At 41.9% G+C, this 22,484-nt stretch overlaps 1 protein-coding gene across 3 annotated transcripts in view; it reads left to right on the top strand.

The window, feature by feature from the left end:
- Uimc1 (ubiquitin interaction motif containing 1) overlaps positions 1 to 22,484 on the top strand; it is a 79,768-nt gene that overhangs the window by 37,844 nt on the left and 19,440 nt on the right. For all 3 annotated transcript variants that reach the window (XM_013016122.1, XM_013016119.1, XM_013016121.1), the window contains one exon: positions 4,374 to 4,542. In XM_013016122.1, the coding sequence (XP_012871576.1) occupies positions 4,374 to 4,542 (169 nt within the window). The remainder of the gene's footprint in view (positions 1 to 4,373; positions 4,543 to 22,484) is intronic.

The following is a 22,484-nucleotide window of genomic DNA, read 5'->3' as shown; positions in this document are numbered from 1 at the left end:
CGACCAGACCCAAAAAAAAAAAAAAAAAAGACTCCTAATGCCAGTGGTGGTTGGGAAGATGGACATAGGTGCTTCACACCAAAACTTGTTCATTTTGACATCCTGTCAAAATGGGATTGGAGTGGCCTACGGCTATACTACCCCCAAAATGTCTAATCTCACACAAATGGGAATAAGGGAACTGATATTGTTATCACAGTCATCCTTACACAAAGAAGAATCCCTACAAGCCGTTTAGTTCATCAAGGTCGATTTCCTAGCTATCTATGACTACAAAGGCCTGGGTTCTTTGTTTGGGTCAAAGAACCTGAGTCCTGTTTAGAATTTATAATGTACTTGTCTGCACTACTCCATATCAAATAATTTGTTGGCTTCCTCATACTGAGTATTCTTTTTCACTGGTTCTGTTTGCAGATATCTGTGGATATCCTGAAGTGCTCTTAGAAGTGAAGACAGGGCTAGGACTGGCTCACGAGGTAGAGCACTTGCCTGTCAGCATGAGGCTTTGTGTTCATCACTAGTACCACTTGAAAAAAAACAGTAAAGGAATTCAGAGATAGCGCAGTATAACCACACTGCAGAATCATATCATCCTCTGGTTATGAACAGATGAACCTGGATCTGTGAGAAGCTTGGTGACTAAGCTTAGAATAGTAGTAGCACCTCAAACTTCCAAGTTTTGATGTGAAGCAGGCCTGGATTAGAAGCTTATTAACTTTTGGATCAGCAGGTTACTTTCTAGAGCTGGTGATACCTCTACTATAGGTTCTTTGTTGTTGTTTTTTTTTTTTTTTTTTTGCCAGTCGTGGGGCCTGAACTCTGGGCCTGGGCGCTGTCCCTCAGCTCTTCAGCTCAAGGCGAGCACTCTACCACTGGAGCCACAGCGCCACTTCCAGCTTTTTCTGCTTATGTGGTGCTGAGGAATCGAACCCAGGGCCTCATGCATGCAAGGCAAGCGCTCTACCACTGAGCCACCTTCCCAGCCTCTACTATAGGTTCTTGTAAGGGATATATATATGGAAAACATTTAGCAGAGCTTGGTACAAGACAAGAGCTCAGCTATTGTCAGTTCCTTTCTCATCTTCCTCTTGTGACTTTTTAGCAAAAGGCAATTGTGTTAAAAATGGAATATTTTCTGGCAGTTGTAGAAATTGACTTGGTATTTGTTTGTTTGTTTTGTTTTATGCCAATCCTGGGGCTTGAACTCAGGGCCTGGTCACACTGTCTCTGAGTTTTGCTGCTCAAAGCTATTTCACTACCAATGGAGCCACAGCTTAAGTATACTTCCAGCTATTTGTGGTTCATTGGAGGTAAGAGTCATTTAGACTGTTCCTGCCTGGGCTGGCTTTGAAGTGCAGTCATTAGACCTCAGCCTTCTGAATAGCTAGGATGACAGGCGTGAGCTACTGGTGTGCACCTGGCCTCAGAATTTATTTAGATGGCCTCTTTCCATCTCTGCTGGCTCAGTAGATTTTTAGGGATGACCTAAACCTAGCAAAACAACAAACAAAACAATATTCCTAATTAACAGAGAAGTTCACTTGTTTGTCCTTGTACCAGAGAGGGCTTCTTTCCCTCTGTAGTAAGGTGCAGTGATGATAGCACAAGTGCTCCTTGCACTAAGTGAAAGCAGAGCAGCTCCACAGTGATTGGGTAGGACGCACTGCCCTTTAAAGCACGTGCTAGCCGTAGTGCTGCAGTGCTCACACACGCCGCTGAACTCAGCGCTGTAGAGCTCTTGGCTCTGACCGACCCCGACAAGTGACATAAAATTCCTCTGCGAGAGACACAGGAAAAACGCTGACTGTGAAACCTCGCTGAGGGGAGCAACAGAGAAAAGATTTAAACGTGGCTTTGGAGAATTGATTGTCTGAACTAATGACTTTTCTTTGGATCTTTCAATATTTGGGTCTTGTTTCCTCTTTCAATCCAAAAAGTCACAAATAAAGCCCAAGAGGTTATATCTTTGGTCCAAACACAAACTTATCTTAAATCCTACTTGTACTTACTCTGACGACAAGCTCTTTTGTTTTTAAATTTCTTATGACTTAAAATCTCACTAATCTGAATTTTATTGTGAGACTGAAAGTGTCTTTTTTAAAAAATATTTTTATTGTAAAAATACTATACAGAGGGGTTACAGTTACATGAGTAAGGTCATGAGTACATTCCCATTGTTACCTCCTCCATTGCTTTTCCCCTACCATCCCTTCCCTCTCCACCTCCCCAGCTTCTCTCTCCCTCCCCCCCCAAGTTGTAAAGTTCATTTTCAACATAGTATCTTGTACATCTCATTGTTTCAATGGGTCAACTCTCTATACCTTACTTTAGCATTTTGTTATTTCTCCTTCCCTCCCCAAATTAGAAAAATGTATATACAAGATTCAGGGCACTGGAATCAAATACAGTGAAAATGGGTTATAACATGGGGGAAGAACGTACAGAAGAAACAAAAAAAAATCACTTAGTACATTATAAGTACTTTTAAAACAACAGCAAAAAAGACAAAACCTCTTTTGTCTCTATCTTGGGGTTTATTTTGCTTAGAATCATGAAAGTGCCTTTTAAGATGCTGCTGCTTGGCACTGGTGGTGCACACTTATCATCCTTGCTATTCAGGAATCCAAGATGAGGATTGGGGTGCGAAGCCAGCCTGGGTAGGAAAGCCCATGAGACTCTGACCTCTAATTAACCAACAAAAAGCCAGAAGTGGAGGTGGGACTCAAGTGGTAGAATGGTAGCCTTGAGTAAAAGAAGTTCAGGAACAGTGCCTAGGCCCTGATGTCAAGTCCCCCTCCCCATCCCACTCCCCCTAAAAAAATGATACTGCTGCTACACAAAGTGTGAAATTAGTACAAACACACTCACTCACTGCAGTGTGGAGATGTCAGTGCTCTCAGGTTTTGGAACCAGATAGTCCTTGGTTTGAATATCAACCTGCCACTTACTTGTGACTTGGTGCAAATTGCCTTCCTATTTCGATCAGACTTTTCTCATGTGGAAAAGGATATGTCAGTACCCTTGTCAGGCTTTGGATAAGTGAGTAATGTGTAGTGTTTAGTATACATTGAAAGCTCACCTTATTTGTAGATTGTCACATGCAGTTTTGGTCAAGTGCAGTAAAAAAAAAATCAATCAATCAATAAGGCCAAGTGCCAGTGGTTCCCACTTGTGATCCAAACCACTCAGGAGGATTGAGGCTTGAAACTGCTGTAGTCAAAAAGTTCATGAGATTTCCATCTCAACCAGTAGCTAGGTACGGTGGCATATACCTCTCATCCCAACTACTTGCGAAGCAGCAAAAGGCATAAAATCAAGACCCTGTCCCCAAAATAAATAAGAAAGATCTGGCCGGGCACCGGTGGCTCACGCCTGTAATCCTAGCTACTCAGGAGGCTGAGATCTGAGGATCACGGTTCAAAGCCAGCCAGGGCAGGAAAGTCTGTGAGACTCTTATCTCCAATAAACCATCAGAAAACCAGAAGTGGCACTGTGGCTCAAGTGGTAGAGCGGGGGCTGGGAAGGTGGCTCAGTGGTAGAGTGCTTGCCTTGCATGCATGGGGCCCTGGGTTCTATTCCTCAGTACCACATAAGCAGGAAAACTGGAAGTGGCGCATGGCTCAAGTGGTAGAGCGCCAGCCTTAAGCTGAAGAGCTGAGGGACAGCGCCCAGGCCCAGAGTACAAGCCCCATGACCAACGACAAAAAAAAAAAAGTCTAGATAGAAGGTGGCTCAGGTGGTAGAGCATCTGCTTAGCCAAGCACAAAGCTGTAAGTTCAAATTCCAGTACCACCAGTCATGTAGTACATGCATGCATGCATATATATATATATATATATATTCAAATTTGAGAAACAAAAACACATTAATTCTGAGTGTTAGTGCGTGCATTATATAGCTCAGTGGATATGGAGATGCTCTCATCCAGTCCTGTACTAAGTATTTCTTCCCTTAATTTTGTGAAATTAAGGACATGGTCTCAAAAAGCAAGGCAAAGGTTATTGTGTGTAATTTAGGTGATAAAGTGAAAACGTTAGATTTGTTGAAGGATGCCAGTGTCTTCAACAGCAGCTGAGCAGTGTTATGGGAAAATGAATCCACAGTGCAGCACTGAACTCTGAGCACTGAGCATGCACCGTTTGTCTTCTGTAGTGTTCTCCTTGGGACAGAGGCCCACAGATACCAACGGTCTACTGGAGTTTGAAAGTCTTGAACAAATATTACCTATAAGTAGCTTCTTTTCCCTGGTTCTGAGTTTGACTCATTGGTATTGTCTCTTTAGAAATAATTGAAAAATGAGGTGGAGCCTCCTGCAGTTCTGGGGGGGTAAAGATACTCTCTAAGCTAAAATAACCACTTCCCATGTTGTTCAGGTTGATAACAGGGACAATGCTAAGAAGAAGACACCTGCTTCTGCCTTCACATCTAATAACCAAGTGTCCTGCCCACTGTGTGACCGCAGCTTCCCACGTTCAAAGATCGAGCAGCATGCCATGTACTGCAATGGTCTGTTGGATGAAGACAAAGATAATAATTCACCAGGTAAGCAGACTCTTACTTTCTTTGTGTAGCAGTTTGTAATCCTGTACAGTATGATGCAGGGGAAACCGACTGCTCTCTTCAAAATTAAAAGTTATTTTATTTTGTTTTGCTTTTTTTCTTTTCCCTAGGATTTGAATACAGAGCCTTATACTTTGTAACCAGGCACTCTACTTCTTGCTTTTTTGCTTTAGATAGTTTTTGTTTTTTTTTGCTCAAGGCTGGCCTTGGACCATAATCTTTTTACCTATACTGGGATTATAGGTACCCATTGCAACATCCAACTTTGTTGTTGAGATGAAGTTTTGCAAACTTTTGTCCTAAATGAGATCCTTTCAGTCTTAGCCTTCTAAGTTGTTGGAATTACAAGCAGGCATCATCATGCCTGGCGTATTGTTTTCTATCCAGTATTGTTTGTGTTTGTGTATTTGTTGTTTTTTTGTGCCACTGCTGGGGCTTGAACTCATGGCCTGGGTGCTGTCATGGCCTTGAGCTGGTTTGCTCAAGGCTAGCAGTCTTAACACTTAACACCAGATCCACTTTCAGCTTTTTGGTGGTTAATTGGAGATAAGAGTCTCACAGGGCTGGCTATGAACTCTGATCCTCAGATCTCAACTTCCTGAGCATGAGCAACAGCACACAGGGCTGTTTTTTGTGTTCTTTATTACTTCTAGTAGATGTACCATTTTGGTTATGTATGTCTCAGGAGAAAGTGTGTATGTATATGTGTGTGTAGGTATTGAGGCTTGAACGTTGAGCTGTCTCTCTTTTCTGCTCAGGGCTGATGCTCTGCCACTTGGCCACATGTTCAGTTCCACCTTTTTGCTAGTTAATTGGAAACAAGAGCCTTGAGAATTTGTCTTCCTGGCTGGTTCTGAATGGCAGTACTCAGATCCCTGTCTCCTCAGCAGCTAGGATTAAAGGTGTGAGCCACCAAAATCTGGCTGTTTCCTCTTAACACTTAACTTACTCACTGCTATCTGACCATCAAAGCCAGTACAATCCAGTGTGGCTCAAATTTCAACTTGCTTATTCAAATATTGAGGCTGTGTCCTAGACTTGCCCAATTTTTCATTAAAAGTAAGTTGTTATTGTTTTGTTGTTGTTGTTTTTTAAACCAATATTGAGGTTTGAACTCAAGGCTTCACACTTGCTCAGTTTGTTTGCTCAGCCGGTGCCTTGTCACTTAAGCCGGGCCTCCAGCCTATCTTTTTGCTGGTGTGCTGGAGATAGATAGAATCTCTCAGACTTTTCTGCCTGGACTTGACTTTAAACTACAGTCCTCCAGATCTCACCCTCCTGAGTAGCTAGGATTACAGGTGTTAGTCCCTAATCTGGGTTTCTTGTGGTTTTATTTTAGTAGAAATTTTACCCAGAGACAGCAGCTGAAAAATATCCCTAGTTTGTATTCATGTCCTACATGTCTGCTGAGCTATTGGTTTATCTCTGTAGAGGTTAGAACCAGTGTAAGATACCGACCAAGAAAAACTTACTAGGGGGCTGGGAAGGTGGCTCAGTGGTAGAGCACTTGCCTTGCATGCTCAAGGCCCTGGGTTCGATTCCTCAGCACCACATAAGAAAAAAGCCAGAAGTGGTGCTGTGGCTCAAGTGGTAGAGTGCTAGCCTTGAGCTGAAGAGCTGAGGGACAGCGCCCAGGCCCAGAGTTCAGGCCCCATGACCGGACCCAAAAAAAAAAAGAAAAAAAAGAAAAAAAGAAAAAGAAAACTAATCACATCCTTGACTTCCACCTGGATCCTACCTATCTATTCTCCTCCCTCCCTCCTTCCCTCCCCTCCCCCCCTCTTCAGTTCACTGTTTTCACTGGATCCATCCATCCATCCATCCATCTTATCTATCTATCTAATCTATCGCTTGAACTCTGGGCCTGGGTGCTGTCCCTGAGCTCTTCAGTTCAAGGCTAGCACTCTACCACTTGAGTCTCAGTGCTACTTCCTGTTTTCTGGTGGTTAATTGGAGGTAAGAGTCTCACAGACTTCCCTGCCCTGGCTGGCTTTGAACCGTGATCCTCAGATCTCAGCCTCCTGAGTAGCTAAGATTACAGGCATGAGCCACCCGCAGATCCTGCCTTTCGAACTATGATTTTAACCTCTAAATACATTTGTGTCATTAGAACTAGCTTACTATGGTCCAGCTCTTAGATAGCTCTTAGATAATTAGAAGTCTTAAGGCGTTCTTAGTGTTGCTTACTTTCTGTAACTTAGATGTATTTACATATGCAATTAGTAGTTGTGAAATTTTTAATGTTAAAATTGCCAGAGGCAGGCAGGCAGGCATGGTATTGCATCCTGTAATCCTAGCTACAAAAAGGATACATGAAGGAGGATTAAGGTCTGAGGCCGTGCTTGTGTAGAAACATAAAACCTTACCTGAAAAACAGCTAAAGCAAAAAAAGGGCTAGAGTTTATGTGTAACTCAGATGGTACAGTACCTGCCTCATCAGCATGAGGTCCTGAGTTCAAACCCTAGTACTGCCAAAATAAAAAGTTAAAATTGCCAGAAAGGTATATGTGCCTTCATTTTCCTAAAGTAGTGTATGTCTTAGTGTTCTCTGTTTGTTTCTTTGGGTTTTTTTGTTTTTTGGTTTTTGGTTTTGGTCAGTGGTGGGGCTTGAACTCTGTGCCTGGGCACTGACCCTCAGCTCTTCAGCTCGGGGTGAGTGCTCTACCACTTGAGCTACTTGCCACTTCCATTTTCTGGTGGTTAATTGGAGATAAGAGCTCAGATGAGCACTGGTGGCTCACACCTGTCATCCTAGCTACTCAGGAGACTGAGATCAGAGGATTGCAGTTTAAAGCCAGCCTAGGCAGGAAAGTCCATGAGACTCTTTATCTCCAATAAACCACCAGAAAACCAGAAGTGGCACTGTAGCTCAAGTGGTAGAGCGCTCGCCTTGAGCTGAAGAGCTGAAGGACAGCACTCAGGCCCAGAGTTCAAGCCCCATGACAACAAAAAAAAAAAAGAGAGAGAGTCCCATGGCCTTTGCTGCCCAGGCTGGCTTTGGGCTTTGGACTGTGATCCTCAGATCTCTGCCTCCTGAGTAGCTAGGATTACAGGCCTGAGCCACCAGCATCGGGAAGCATTTTTTCTCTTGTGCCAGTCCTGGGGTTTTGAATTTAGGACCCGGGCATTGTCCTGGGGCTTTTTTTTTTTTTAGTTGCAGGGCTTGAACTCAGGGCCTGGACGCTATCCCTGAGCTCTTTTGCTCAAGGCTAGCACTCTATCACTTTGAACCACAGTGCCACTAGTTTTCTGGTGGTTCATTGGAGATAAGAGACTTACAGAGACTTTTCAGCTTGAGCTAGCTTCAAACTACAATCATCAGATCTCTCTCAGCCTCTTGAGTAGTTAGGATTAGTGGCCTGAGCCACTGGCATGCAGTTTAGCATTACAATTTTTAGAAAAATTGACTTAAAGTTGAGGACCAAAATCTGGTAATCAATTCTGTGTATTGAGAGAGTATTGAAAGTCTGGGTTCTTTTATGTTCGTTTGTTTTTATTTTGGCAGTATTAGTATTTGAATGTAGTATCTTGGTGCTTACCTAGCAGGTGCTCTACCACTTGAGCCATACCACCAGCCCTTTTTGCTTTAGTTATTTTTTCCAGTAGGGTCTGGCTCATGTTTACGCCTGGATAACGTTGAACTGTGATCCTCTTATTTATGCTCCTTGCATAGCTTGGGTTGATAAGCATATGCCACCGTACCCTGCTTTTTACTGATTGAAATGTGGGCTTTCAAGAACTTCTTTGTCCAGGTTCACCTTGAACTGCTGTCTTTCCAATCTTTACCTCCCAATTAGCTAGGATTACAGTTGTGAGCCAACATGCTTCGCTTTAGTGTTTGGGTTTTTTTTTTTTCCTTCTTTTTTTTTGGTCATGTCTCGCTTTTACCTGAACTAACCTTGGATCTTAGTCTTCCCTATGTTCAGCTCCCCAATAGCTAGGATTACAGATGTGAACCACCAAGCCTGGCTAGATGGCAGTTTTTTGTGCCAGTACCAAAGCTTTAGCTTGGGACCTTGCATTCTTACTTGGCTTACTCACTCATGGCTGGTTCTCTACCACTTGAGTCATGCCTCCAATCCTGCCTTTTGCTGGTTAATTTGAGATGATGTCTCAGATTTTCTGCTAGAGCTAGCTTTGAACCAGAATCCTCCAGAGCTCATCTTCCTGAGTAGCTAGGATTATTAAGTATGAGTCACTGGTACCCAGCTTAGATGCAGTTTTAATTTGACATAGCTCTTATTCTGTATTTTTTTTTTTTCTGTTGAGAATTCCGGTGACTAAAAAGAATTTTGAGACTGAGCATTTGACCAGAGTGAGAAGAGACTACCTCACCAAGCATACTTACACAGCTGGTATTAGTCATCTGAGTCATTTTCAGCCCTTAGGTCCAGAAATAAATGAGTTCTAAAAGCTGAATGTCCCTTTGAGCTGTAGAAGCAGTTGACCTCTTTGAGGGCAGAATTAATAGGTAAGAAGTAATACAGGATAACTGGTACTGACACTTCCCATACTGAACTATGCTTGCTTGTGCCTAAATAGGAAACTTTGTTATTTGTTATTGTCAGATATCTTTCAGTTACATGATACTTGCTTTTGAACTATTTCTTTTCTTTTTTTTTTGGGTCCCATTGTGGGGCCTGTACTCTGGGCCTGGGTGCTGTCCCTCAGCTCTTCAGCTCAAGGCTAGTGCTCTACCACTTGAGCCACAGCACCACTTCCAGCTTTTGCTGCTTATGTGGTGCTGAGGAATCGAACCCAGGGCCTCATGCATGCAAGGCAAGCACTCTACCACTGAACCACCTTCCCAGCCCTGAACTATTTCTTACTAGAATGTAGTGCAGAAACTCACAGCCACAAATACTTGCTGTTGAAATGATTTGGGTTTGCTTCTGAATTTTCTCAGACTAGATCTAAACATATGTTATCAGAATCAGATTGTTCTTCTGGAACTTGTTAAGCTGAGAGACACACTACCATCATCATGTGTTCAGGTTCTCCCTATTTTGTGGTATCCAGGACCAACAGTGACCTTGCCAGCAGTGACCTTGTCTAATGCTGCTGTAATAGATTTGCATTCAGGATCTGTGGACTTTCATATGTTATAGATGTAAATGTCTTTTCTGTTATAATGGGAAGTCCTATTATTTTTGGTACCATATGTCTTATAGTTCTGATCCTAATTTCTCAGACCTCTGGAAAGATCAGCTGTATCCTGAATAACACTTTTTTTTTGTTGTTGTTGGTTGTAGGTCTGGGCGCTGTCCCTGAGCTCTTCAGTTCAAGGCTAGCATTCTACCACTTGAGCCACAATGGTGGTTTATTGGAGATAAGAGTCTCACGGACTTGCCTGCCCTGGCTAGCTTTGAACTGCGATCCTCAGATCTCAGCCTCCTGAGTAGCTAGGATGACAGGCGTGAGCCACCAGCACCCGGCCGGTCACACTTTTTATTAGGACATTTGCTTTATACTATCTAGACTATTACATGCTTTTCTTTTTTTTGGTCATGGGCTTGAACTCTGGGCCTGGGTGCTGTCCCTCAGCTCTTCAGCTCAAGACAAGTGCTCTACCACTTGAGCCACTGCGCCACTTCCCATTTTCTGGTGGTTTATTGGGGATAAGAGTCTCACAGACTTTCCTGCCTGGGCTGGCTTTGAACCACAGTCCTCAGATCTCAGCCTCCCAAGTAGCTAGGATTACAGGCATGAGCCACCGGTGCCTGGCTAGAATATTACATTCTTTTCAATGACATCTTGTCCACCTAGAACCAGATTTCTTTTTTCTATAAGTGATTCTTATAGACCTTTAATTTATGCAAATATGTACCGAACACTGTTTTGTCTTTTAATGGTGGTGGTAAGCTGAATGTGGATTACTAAAGAAATTTAAGACAAGATTTTTGCCATGAAGGAACTTGCAGAAAATAAACATCAGGGAAATAAACATTCAAGTTAGAAATTAATTACAAAAAATGCAAAATGAATATCCCTGAAGAAGAGGTACAAAGGGAGAGAGAAGGCAGTTTGGGGGTGTTTTGTGGAGGGTGGGCTTTGCTGGACTGTTAAAACTGTGGCTAGGTAAACTCACAGGGGTGCAGAGGGCCTTGTAGGTCCTTGTAAGCACGGGAAATAGCCTCTAATGAACAGCTTCCTCTAAGAACATTAACTTGTTAACCTAGATCACCCTCTCTGACCACATGTTAAGTCCTATGATAACGTAGACCACCCTCTCCAATGATCTTAGGCCCTATGAGAGTGTGCAGCAATGACTTCTCACTGGAGCCATCCCATAATCTACTACTCATTCGTGTTACGTTGGGAACAGAGTTTGAAGGTATGGGTAGGCTTGGGAAGTAGAGGAATTATGAGAAAACCTGTTGTGTATGTGTGTATAGTTGGTCCTCATTAAATCTTTTTTTTTTTTTTTTTGCTGGCCCTAGAGCTTGAATGCAAGGCCTAGGCACTGTCTTTGAGCCTCTGTCTGCTCAAGGCTAGTGCTCTACCACTTGAGCTACAGTGCCACTTCCTACTTTTTCTGTTTATTTTGTACTGAGGAAATCGAATCCAGGGCTTCATGCATGCTAGGCAAGCACTCTACCACTAAGCCATATTCCCAGCCCTATCTTTTTTATTTTTTGGTTACCAGTACTGGGGTTTGAACTTAGGGCCTGGGCACTGTCCCTTAGTTTTTGCTCTCAAGTATGGCACTTGATCCACAGCTTCACTTCTAGCTTTTTGGTGGTTAATTGACAATAAAAATCTCAGACTTTCATGCTTGGGTTGACTTCAAACCTTGATACTTATATTTCAGCTTACAAGGTAGCTAGATTTCAGGTGTGAGCTACTCAGCCTCTGGCTAACCCTAATCTCTTTTACTTGGTTTCCCCCTCAGCTTGCTTATGGTCATCTTTCTTGTCAAAGACAGTTAACTGATTATTTCTTATTCTTCTCAGCTTTATGACTAGAGACAGAGGCCAGATCCACAGCCTAATTTCTAAACCTTTTGTTGAAGGAGTCTTATTACAAGAAGGGAAAGTTCTTCTTTTTTTTTTTGTGTTGTTGTTGTTGTTGTCATTGTTGGTAGTGGGGCTTGAACTCTGGGCCTGGGTGCTGTCTCTAAGCTCTTCAGCTCAAGGCTAGTACTCTACCACTTGAGCCACAGTGCCACTTCCAGCTTTTTCTGTTTTAAGTGGTGATATGGAATCAAACCCAGGGCCCTCATACATGTGAGGCAAGCACTCTATCACTGAGCCATATCAGCCCCTGAAAAGTTATTCTTGAAGCCACATAACCTAGTCTGAAGACTATGAATCCACTTCCTAAGGGTAGAATAGGAGAGGTTTTCCCTTTCAGAGTTAAGTATCCAGCTTTCCCTTCCTTCCTCTTTTCCCCTGAAGCTGATCCTAGACATGCTTGGTTTGACTGTGTAAAAGAAATAGTAATTAGAGTCATTTACATGAAGTGTCTCCCATTTATGCCTAGTTACCGTGCAGCACAATAACAATTATGCATATCATTAAATATGTGTCTGATTAACTTTGCTGTAGGTTTTATTTGATTATAATACTACACTGTGGTTAAGTTGGCTTGTCTGCTCAGTTTGCTCAATGATATGGCTAATCAGAACTCTGGAAAAAAAAAACCAGAAGGAATATTCTTTTAAGACATTGTTAGAGGGGCTAAGATTTGGAAAGTTGGTTTAGACTGGAACCAAAAGCAAGATGCCTTTAAACTTTATTGAAGTTGAGCAAAATAAATGTCAGGAAATAGGTACTTGAAGGGGGGTGGGGCAAGGCGAGAAGAACAGACAATGAAGAGAAGTGGGGAGAATGTAGTTAAGAGTTAAATGTCTATCCCACAAATTTAAGAACAGCGAGGAAAGGGGTGGACTGGGAGGGATAGATGGGTGAACATGAGATGTAGTTATAGACTGCTTTGTTAAATGGTAGCTCCTTTTTATCACTACTTAAAGATAATAATAAAAATAAGAATATTAATGTAAAAAAAACCCCACACTCCAAACCCCTTTTTTTTCCTGGGAACTGCATTTTTATTCAGACATTTAGGAAGACCATAAAGCTTCCCACTTTCCCACTCAATACATATTGACTGATAGCTCCTATGTATCAGAAACAGTAAAGAGAATGTATATCAAGTCCCTCTTGTTGCATGGGCTCACATTCTAATAGTGGTGGGCAGATAATGAAAAAATAAATAAACACCGTGTTAAGTTGTAATAAGTATATTGGAGGAAAAAATAAAACAGAAAGAGAATTGAAGTAGCAGTTTAAAATAGGTGGTCAGGAAATTCACAGTAAGAAGCTGGTATTTGAGCAGGGACCTAAAGGAAGTGAGAGAATTTCAATGTGGGGAAGAAAAAAAAAAAACAGGCCTCAGAGAACGCAAATTCAAAGATGTAGGAGTGAGGACAGGCAAAGGGTAGCTGGAGTGGATGGAGAATGAGAGCAACCGGGAGACCAGAGAGATAATTGGGTATAGGATGTTGGCTCTTCCTCTGAGCAAGGACACAGCCATTAGAGGTATTTGAGCAAAGAATATTTAAGCAGAGGATCACACTGGCTACTGCACTGACAGGAGATTATTGGGCACCAGGGTGAAAGCCAGAAGAACAGTGAACATTTCATTCCTGGCAATATGATAGAATGGAAGAAATATGGGCTTTGGAACACATGGTCTGAAATTTCAGCTGTAACATTTGCCAGTTAAGTAATAGTTATCACTTCCAAGATCCGATTCCTCATTTATAAAATTATTCTGATAATATCCGGATGGTTGCAATTCTGAGACATTTCTGTAAGGCCTAGAGTGCTGCAGCGTACCTAGATGTTCAGTAAATGGCAGCTGCTATTATTACTGACTACTTTTTCCTGTCTAGTTTTTCTGAGGTCTGTATATCTTTGGTGCTGATACATAAAGGATAAACTGTCAGCTGGGTAGCAAGGGGAAGATGAAAGGCAGAGAATAAGAGTCAAAGTGAGAGGAATGAGTTAGAGCTAGAGCCTCAGAGTTAGGGAAATTGTGGGCATTAACTGTGTACACTTTGGGCCTTGAAGGAAGGTTGTGTCTTAGACATGGTATCACTTGCTGCACTTACCTTTCCAGGAAAATAATGACGAGTGGGTAGGTGAGTCTGAAGTAGAGAATCTTTTTAGCAATATGCCTGGAAGGTAATAAAGAAATGAGCCTAGAGTAGGCTCAATTTGGGTGATTCTACAAAGATCTGGTAAGGCCCCAGCATCTCCAGACAAGACTCATTTCTCACATTAGAAGCAGTTGGGCCTTTTCTGTTTTATATACCTCTATTTGCCTATCTGAAAGTAATTTGTACAACTATTCTGTCTTCTTGCTTGTATTAATGTGGCTTTTGTGGTACCCTGGATGATTAGATTAAGCATATTGCTATTGGCACCTAGCTGCTGAAGCGTTAACAATTGTGAAATAGAATAGGTTTAATAAAAATAACATGGATTTTGGCGACAGACTGACCTGGGGGGAGATATACAAGCACAGGCTTTGATCTCATTGAGATCATGCTTCAGTTGGGTAGATAAGACGCGCACATGAATAACTGTGATACAAGGTCACAGCGACTGAGGGATATACAAATAAAATCCCATGCTGTTTTGCAGGAAAATGTGATTAGACATTGAGAAAGAAGGGCATTCATAGAACAGAACAGTAGGCAGAAATAGAAAAATGGGAAGGGTGTACAGGAAATAGCAAGCAGTTCATTGTGGCTGTAGGACGAAACTTTGATTGATATGCGCTGCTTCTTTAGACCTCACATCTGTGATCCAGGAAGGAAGAAGGAGAAAGGGTAAGTGGGTATGACTGCTGAGTTTGACTACTTTGAGCTGTTACACTATAGATACAAAGTGCCTTTCAAAAGGCTTATATGTTGAAGGCTTGCTCCTCAGTTGGTAGATCCAGTTGTGATACTCGTTGGATCAAGGCGGGGGTGGGGGGGGTCTGTCCTAATCAGTGGGTTCATCCACTGATGAATTCCTAATTTGAAGGCATTATTGGGAGGTGGAGGAGGTCTGGGCCTGAGAAGGGGCATTTCTTTGAAGGGGTTCTGTTCCCCGGCTCCTCCTTTTTCTCTCTGTTTTCTGGCTGCCCATCAGTGAGCAATTATGCTCACCACACACACTCGCCTTCCCTGATGTTCTCTTCACCCCAGACCCAGAAATAATGGAGGTGGCTAGCCATGGATTGTAACCTCTGAATCTAAAGTCAAAATAAAGTTGTTTCTCTCAGGTATCTTTCCCTGATGCAGAAGGCTGACTGACATACTCTCCTGAAATCTCATGGATTTGGGCTTATTCTTAATTGTGGTTGAGTTAAGTTACTTCTAAATTATTGCTTGTTTGGTTCTTCTATATATGTTTATCTTTTTGTCTATAAAAATTGTTCTGTCTTGGGCTGGGAAGGTGGCTCAGTGGTAGAGCGCTCGCCTTGCATGCATGAGGCCCTGGGTTCGATTCTTCAGCACCACATAAGCAGAAAAAGCTGGAAGTGGCACTGTGGCTCAAGTGGTAGAGCGCTCGCCTTGAGCTGAAGAGCTGAGGGACAGTGCCCAGGCCCAGAGTTCAGGCCCACAACCAACAAAAAAAAACCCCAAAAAACCCAAAAATTGTTCTGTCTTAAGGTTATTGACTTATTCCTTTGTATAGTGATTCAGCTTAAGTTTTTTCATATCTTGCTGTTTGGGAAGCATACTCAATGATAGGAGTGAGGAGGGGAACCCGGCGCGGGGGTGGAGGGGCGAGGGGGTATCTCACTCTTCAGCTCAAAGCGAGCGCTCTACGGCTTGAGCCACAGCGCCACTTCTGGTTTTCTAGGGGTTTTATTGGAGATCAGAGTCTCACGGACTTTCCTGCCTAGGCTGGCTTTGAACCGTGATCCTCAGATCTCAGCCTCCTGAATAGCTAGGATGACAGACGTGAGCCACGAGCGCCTGGCTAAGTTCTTTATAAATTATTTGCTTTTTGCCTCAAAGGTGCTTTCCAGGATATTTCTATTCACCCATCAGTTCTCCGCACATTTCCAGATTTATGCAGCTTGGGGCAGCAGTCCTCTTCTTATGTGAACACTGTCAAAGCTTTATTTCTTGAAGCAGAAGCAGTGCTGATCCTGCAGAAAGATCTAATCAGTGTGAACAGAAGTGGCACTGATACAGGAAAAAGAGCATTAGAATCCACGCAGTTAAAGGGGGAGGGTGGGCAGCAAGTAGAAAGAAGGAATTCATCACTATTGTGGTAAGTGGAGGAAACTATAAAGTTGGGGGGAAGAGGAGGAGGAAGATGGGGAAGAGATGGAGGCCTGTTCCAGAAGTCAGTAGTTGCTAGATGCTCAAAGTGGTACGTTTAAAGGAATGTGACCTACCTCCAGAGCAACTGGGAATTTAAAACATGCATTTCTTTCCTGGATATAAACGTAACAAATGAAATCAACCAGTGAAACCACCATACAAATTCTAGTGTGCTTATTTTAGGAGATGGTGGTAGATAAACTCTGGAGTCCCTTCTCCAAATATTGGGTTCTGCTATACATACAGATTTGATGTCCCAACTTTAAACTCTAAAATCTGACAAGCTCCAAAATCTGAAATTTTTTGAGCATCTAGATGATGCCACAAGTGGAAAATTCCACATCTGACCTCATAAGATGGGTCACAGTCTAACCTCAGGCATATTAATGTGTTACATGAAACTACTCAGACTATGTGTATATGAAACACAAAGTAATTTCATATTTAGACTTGGGTCCTTTTTAAAAATTATCATATGCAAACAGTCCAAAATCTGAAATATTTAAAGATCTGAAACACTTCTGGTATCAAGCATTTGGCAAAAAGATACTCAGTGTGTGTGTCTGTGCATGGGACTGTCCATCCACCCACTTCCTGTTTTATATTTGGCTCCTCCCCCAAGTTATAAGCATTTATCTAACATTTCGTACTATTAGAAATTCTTTATATTCACAGAAATACATATAATTTTACTTTATTTTTATATTTTAGTTGTGGGGCTTGAACTCTGGGCCTGGGTGCTGTCCCTCAGCTCTTCAGCTTAAGGCTAGCGCTCTACCACTTGAGCCACAGTGCCACTTCCGGCTTTTTTCTTTATGTGGTTCTGAGGAATCGAACCCAGGGCCTCATGCATGCAAGGCAAGTGCTCTACCACTGAGCCACCTTCCCAGCCCCTGCATATAAGCTCCCAACATATTTTACTAATTGTACTTAATTCTTTGTTTTCATTATGGAAACTTGTTTTTGACAGAGGAAACCAAAGTGATAGAAACAACTTACAAAGTGAAATGCAAAGACATTTAAGAGAAGGCTGTTTTGATCATAGCATGGTACTGGGTCTCTTTTGTGTGTGTGCTGATACTGGAGCTTGAACTTAGGGCTTCAGGCTCTCATTTCCATTTTTCACTCATAACTGATACTCTACAACTTGAGCCAGATCTCCAGTCTAGCATTTTTTTTTTTTTGCTGGTTAATTAAAGATATGAGTGTCTTGGATTTTTCTGCCAGTGTTGGCTTTAAACCTCAATCCTCAGATCTCAGCCTCCTGAGTAGCTAGGATTATAGACTTGAGTCACTGGTGCTCAGCTGGGCACTAGGTATTGTTAACCATAGAGATTTCTTCTAAGGGACTCTCCCTCTGCCTGCTCCCCCCTTCCCCTGTCTTTCCCTCCTCTCCCCCGAACTATTACATGATTTCTAGAAAGGCCATTATGTTGATTGAGTGCCAATGTTACCTGGTATAGAAATACGTCCTGTCTTCTAACTAGTGAGTGAACTCTTAGGCTTTCCCTCCAGCCTTGAACTCTCTTCTTGGATGAATAATATGGAAGCCGCTCTCCTCTCATCCGCATGGTCTTAGATGTCTTCTAACAACTTTGAATCATTTGGTGGGACATTTCCTCGTGTCCGCTCCGCTCTGGTGCATTAATAAAGGTACCGTTTGATGTGCCATATGAAATGGTGGTCTCGCTGCAGTCTGTGTCTTTGCTCTTCCTACCTTGATCCTTTTATCACTGACCACTTTCACTTCAGCTACTCTGCTCCTGTGCCTTGATGTTGAAGAGTTAGGCTCTCACTGTCTCACACTCTCAGGCTTGCTCTCTCTCTCCTCACCCCTTCTCTGTCCTCTTCCCTCTCTCTTGTCTGTCTCTCCTAGAGTTTGAACTCAGGGCCTTCTCCTTGTAGGTACTGAACCACTTGAGCCATGCCCCTAAGCCTTTTGGTAAAAGGTCTTACTAACTGTGCTGATGTAAGACCCTACTCCTCCTATGTAGCTGGATGATAGGCATGCATTACTGAGCCCAACTGTTTATTGGTTAAGATGAAATCTTGGGAACTATAGGTGTGAGCCAACAAGCCTGGCTTTACTCAGGGTTTCTTTCTAGCAGTTTTCCTCTGTCATATGTGCTTACTTCTTCCTTGAAAAATAAAATAGCTCATTTTAACACCTGAGTTAATACCCAAAGCATTATGTGTAAGAGGAATATTAGGAGCTGAAAACCATTTTAGAGAAATTCTCACCTCAGAATCTAGTCACACTTTTTAATTCAGGCTTCTAGAGCAGTTTAAGAAAGAAAAAAGTTCAAGGAGTTAATATTAGATCAGTGATACCCACTAGAATTATCTTAGAATGACAAAAGATGCTATAATTATCTAGAGTATAAGTATTGTTATCTTCATTTTACCATTGATAATGCCAGGCTGTTAGTGAGCCAGAGCTGGGGCCTGAGCCCAAGTCACAGGATCAGAGTCAGCATTCTTTATTTCTCTGTTCCCTCTGCTTTGTCTGTATAGAGGTGAACATAAGTGGGAAAGTTTGAGAGGACCATGAAGCCTCTCGTGGTTTCAGGAAGGCAGAGTACCAGAATCTTTGACCTCTAAGTGGAGACTTAGATAAGAGTCTCACAGACTTTCCTTGCTCAAGCTAGCTTTAAATCTCAATTCTCAGATCTCAGCCTTCTGAGAAGCTAGGATTTATTAATTATTATTATTATTAATTATTTTATTTTATTATTTGCCAGTCCTGGGGCTTGAACTCAGGGTCTGGGCACTGTTCCTGAGCTTCTTTTGCTCAAGGCTAGCACTCTACCACTTGAGCCACAGCACCACTTTCAGCTTTTTTTGTGTATGTGGTACTGAGGAATCGAAGCCAGTGCTTCATGCATGCTAGGCAAGAACTCTACCACTCAGCCACCTTCCCAGACCAAGAGGCTAGAATTATAGACATGCACCACGAGTGCCTGGCTAAGGTATTATTTTTATATTAAGTAAAAGATTTCATTTGTTCAATCTTCCCTGAATCATACCTAACATTAATCAACAGTGGTCACCACTTATGAGCACTATATTTTTGTTAGTTTTGTTTTAATCCTTACACAGTTTTTTTTGTTCCTAGACCCTTTGCACAGTTTTGTTTTTTTTTAAAGCAGGTATTATTCCATCTTTGTAGAAGAGGAAACAGGCTTGACAGGGAAATGACTTTTCTATGCTCACATCCTTGGAGAGAGTCAAGAGCTGAAATATAACTTGATTTAACTAAAAACGAATGCTTTGTACTTGAAAGCATCTTGCATTGAATAGATTTTAAAAACCAAAACAGTTTCAGAATATTAAGTCTATGGTAGCCAATATATTGTTTATTGTGTACGGGGAGCATGGTAGCTCACACTTAGGATTCCCATACTAGGAGGAGGAGGCAGGCAGAGAGTTCAAGGCCAGCCTTAGCTACATAAGTGAGACCCTGTCTCAAACAAAACAAAACAATCTGTGGTAAAACTGTAAGTAAGAATAAAATAAAGCCAATCTGATTTGGAGAATGAAGGCTTTCCTGGGTGGGGTGGAAGTAGAAGACCACCGTCAGAAAAGATGCATAGCTAATCAGTGTTGGTAGCACTCTAGTTCTTAAATGAGTTCACACACAGAGTCTTTTGTGTGTATTACATTGTAAAGGTGTTTAAGGGATTTGCGTGTTGTTTTATGTACTACTGTCATCTGTTATATTTTCAGAAAAGCCTTGGCAATGCTTTTATTCGTGAAATTCAGACAAGTTCTGTTTTTTCTCTATATGAACCTCCTTTAGCATTATCTACATTTAGGCTTTTGTGACAGTATATGATTTTGACTTGATGATCATTAATGGTTCTTTAGAAAAAGACCTCCTAGAAGACAGGTGGCAGTATAACTTGGGTTATTATCTTGCAAAGGGACTTTTTTCTGCCAGTCCTCAAGGCTAGCGCTCTACCACTTGAGCCATAGTGCCATCTCTGGCTTTTTTTGTGTGTGTGGTACTGAGGAATCAAACCCAGGGCTTCATGCATGTGAGGCGAGCACTCTACCCCTGAGCCAAATTCCCAGCCCTTGTACCTTTTTGTACCTTAAAAAAAAAAATTTAATACTGAGAATTGAATCCAAGGCCTTGCAAGTAAGCACTCTGCCACTGAGCTATATCCTCAGTGTCTCCTATTAGATTTTTACTTACAGAAAATTTCAAATTGAAAATTTGAATGGACTGGATTGAAAATTGAATGGATTGATAGCATCTTGATGATCCTGTGTTTCAGCCAGTCAGCACATCTTTGCTCCATCTGCAGAGTCTTCATCCCAACCCTCTCCATTCAAATTGTTCATTATTCTACTGGGTATCCTCCCCCCCAAATAGTAATAATACTATTATACCTAAAGAGTATCATCCTAATAGCTGCTCTGCTCAACTCTCCTTAAGCCTCATTTTTTTTCATAGTTATTGAATAAAGAAACAAGTTTCACATATTTTTGATGCTCGCTCATGCCTGTAATCCTAACTACTCAGAGGCTGAGATCTGAGGACTGAGATTCAAAGCCAGCCTGGGCAGGAACATCCCTGAGACTCTGATCTCCAATGAACCACCAGAAAACCAGAAGTGGCACTGTGGCTTAAGTGATAGAGTGCTAGCCTTGAGTTGAAGAGCTGAGGGACAGCATCCAGGCCCAGAGTTCAAGCCCCACAACCGACGGGGGGCGGGGGGAGATTTTGATGCTAATATCTTAGGCTGTTAAAATTTATAGAAGAGCTAAACCTCAACAAAGTATGTTTTTATGGTACTAGGGGTTGAACCAGGGCCTCACACTAGGGAGGTGCTTTAGTATTTGAGCCACTCACACAGTTCAACAAGATTTTTTTTTTCTCCTAAGACTAAGCCGTTCATGATTTGTACATATATGTTTAAGACTCTTGGTGATAGGCATCTTTTCCTTTCTTTCTTTTTGTGCTGATTGTGGGGCTTGAACTCAGGGCCTAGGCATTGTCCTGAAACTTTTCCATTCAAGGCTAGCACTGTACCACTTAAACTGCAGCTCCACTTCTGGCTTTTTTGGTGCTTAGTTGGGGATAAGAGTCTCATGGACTTTCTGCTTTGTCTGGCTTTGAACTTCAGTCTTCAGATCTCTGCCTCCTCCTCTAAGTAGCTAGAATTATAGGCATTAGTCACAAGTACCAAATACTGCTCAAAATCATTATGTAACCATAATTCTCCCTACCTCTCCATCTCTCCGATTACTGAAATTATAAGTGTGAGCCACCATGCCTGGCCTTAATTTTTTGTGTGTGGTACTAGAATTTTGAACTCAGAGCCTGTGCTTTTTAGGCAAACGTTCTATCACTTGAGCCACGTCCTCAAAACGCCTTGAGTTTTGTAACTTGTGAGAGATTGGGGCAGTATATGTCATCTTTTACATAATGTTTCTTCCACTTAACATACGGTTTGGAGATTTATCCATGCTATTATACGTGTTAATAGTTTTTTCCTGGCTAGAGATGAGTTCAGTAATATAGTACTTGCCTAGCATGCACACTTCCAAAAATAAAAACATAAATAAGTAAATAAAATGTGTGTGCAGTTCCTTATATGAATATTCTAGTTCCTTTATTCTTTTTCATATCCGTAGATTTTTTTTTTCCTGTTAGGAAGAAAACTGCTATGAACACTCCTGTGCCAGTTGTATAGTGCACATGTATCTCTTGGATAGATAGCGAGGAATGGAATTGCTAGTTTAGATGACATGCCAAGCTTTCTTCCAGAAGGATTGTACCATTTACATCCCTGCACAGCAGTATGTGAGCTGTCTAGTTGCTCAACATTGGTTCTTTGGGTTTCGACCCCACTAAAGCCTAGCCAATCAGCTAGGTGCAGGTCATATAAATTTGCATTTCTCTGATAAGTAACGGCATTTGAATACTGTTTTCCACATGACCATTGAATTATTTGTGTATCATTTTTGGAGCGTAGGTTCAAATATTTTGTCATTTAAAATATTGGAGTGTTTGACTTTTATTATTGAGATGGAGGTTACTCCTATGTCCTGAATGCTAGATGTTAGCAAATATGTATGCTGTACTAATATTTTCTTGTATACTGGGGCCTTCCTGTTATATTTCTTAATGTCTCTATGAGCTCAAGTTTTAAGATAGCCTTTTTTTTGCGGGGGGGGGGGTAGGTTGTGGGGCTTGAACTCTGGGCCTGGGCACTGTTCTGCCTGGGATCTTTTAACCATAATCCTCAGATTTCAGCCTCCTAAGTAGCTAGAATTACAGTCATAAGCCACCAGTGCCTGGCTTATTTTATTTTTTAATTTATTTTTATTATCTTTAAGTAGTTGTACAAAGGTGTTATCAGTTTATAAGTATAGTGCATCATGATTGATGTCACCCTTTCATTGTTCTCCCCCTTCCCTTCCTTTCTTCTTTCCTTCCCCCCTCCCCCTCCCTTCTTCCCTCTTCTCTTCTTTCTTTACTCTTTTCTTTCTTTCTTTCTTCTTTCTTTCTTTTCTTTCTCTCTCTTTCTTTCTTTCTTTCCTCCCCTCCCTTCCCCTCCCCTCCCCTCCCCTCCCCTCCCCT

Source organism: Dipodomys ordii, unplaced genomic scaffold (genome assembly GCF_000151885.1).
Source record: "Dipodomys ordii isolate 6190 unplaced genomic scaffold, Dord_2.0 Scaffold29, whole genome shotgun sequence".
Taxonomy (NCBI): Eukaryota; Metazoa; Chordata; class Mammalia; order Rodentia; family Heteromyidae; genus Dipodomys; species Dipodomys ordii.
The sequence above is the reverse complement of the archived record's forward strand: the minus strand, read 5'-3'. Positions and strand labels throughout refer to the sequence as shown.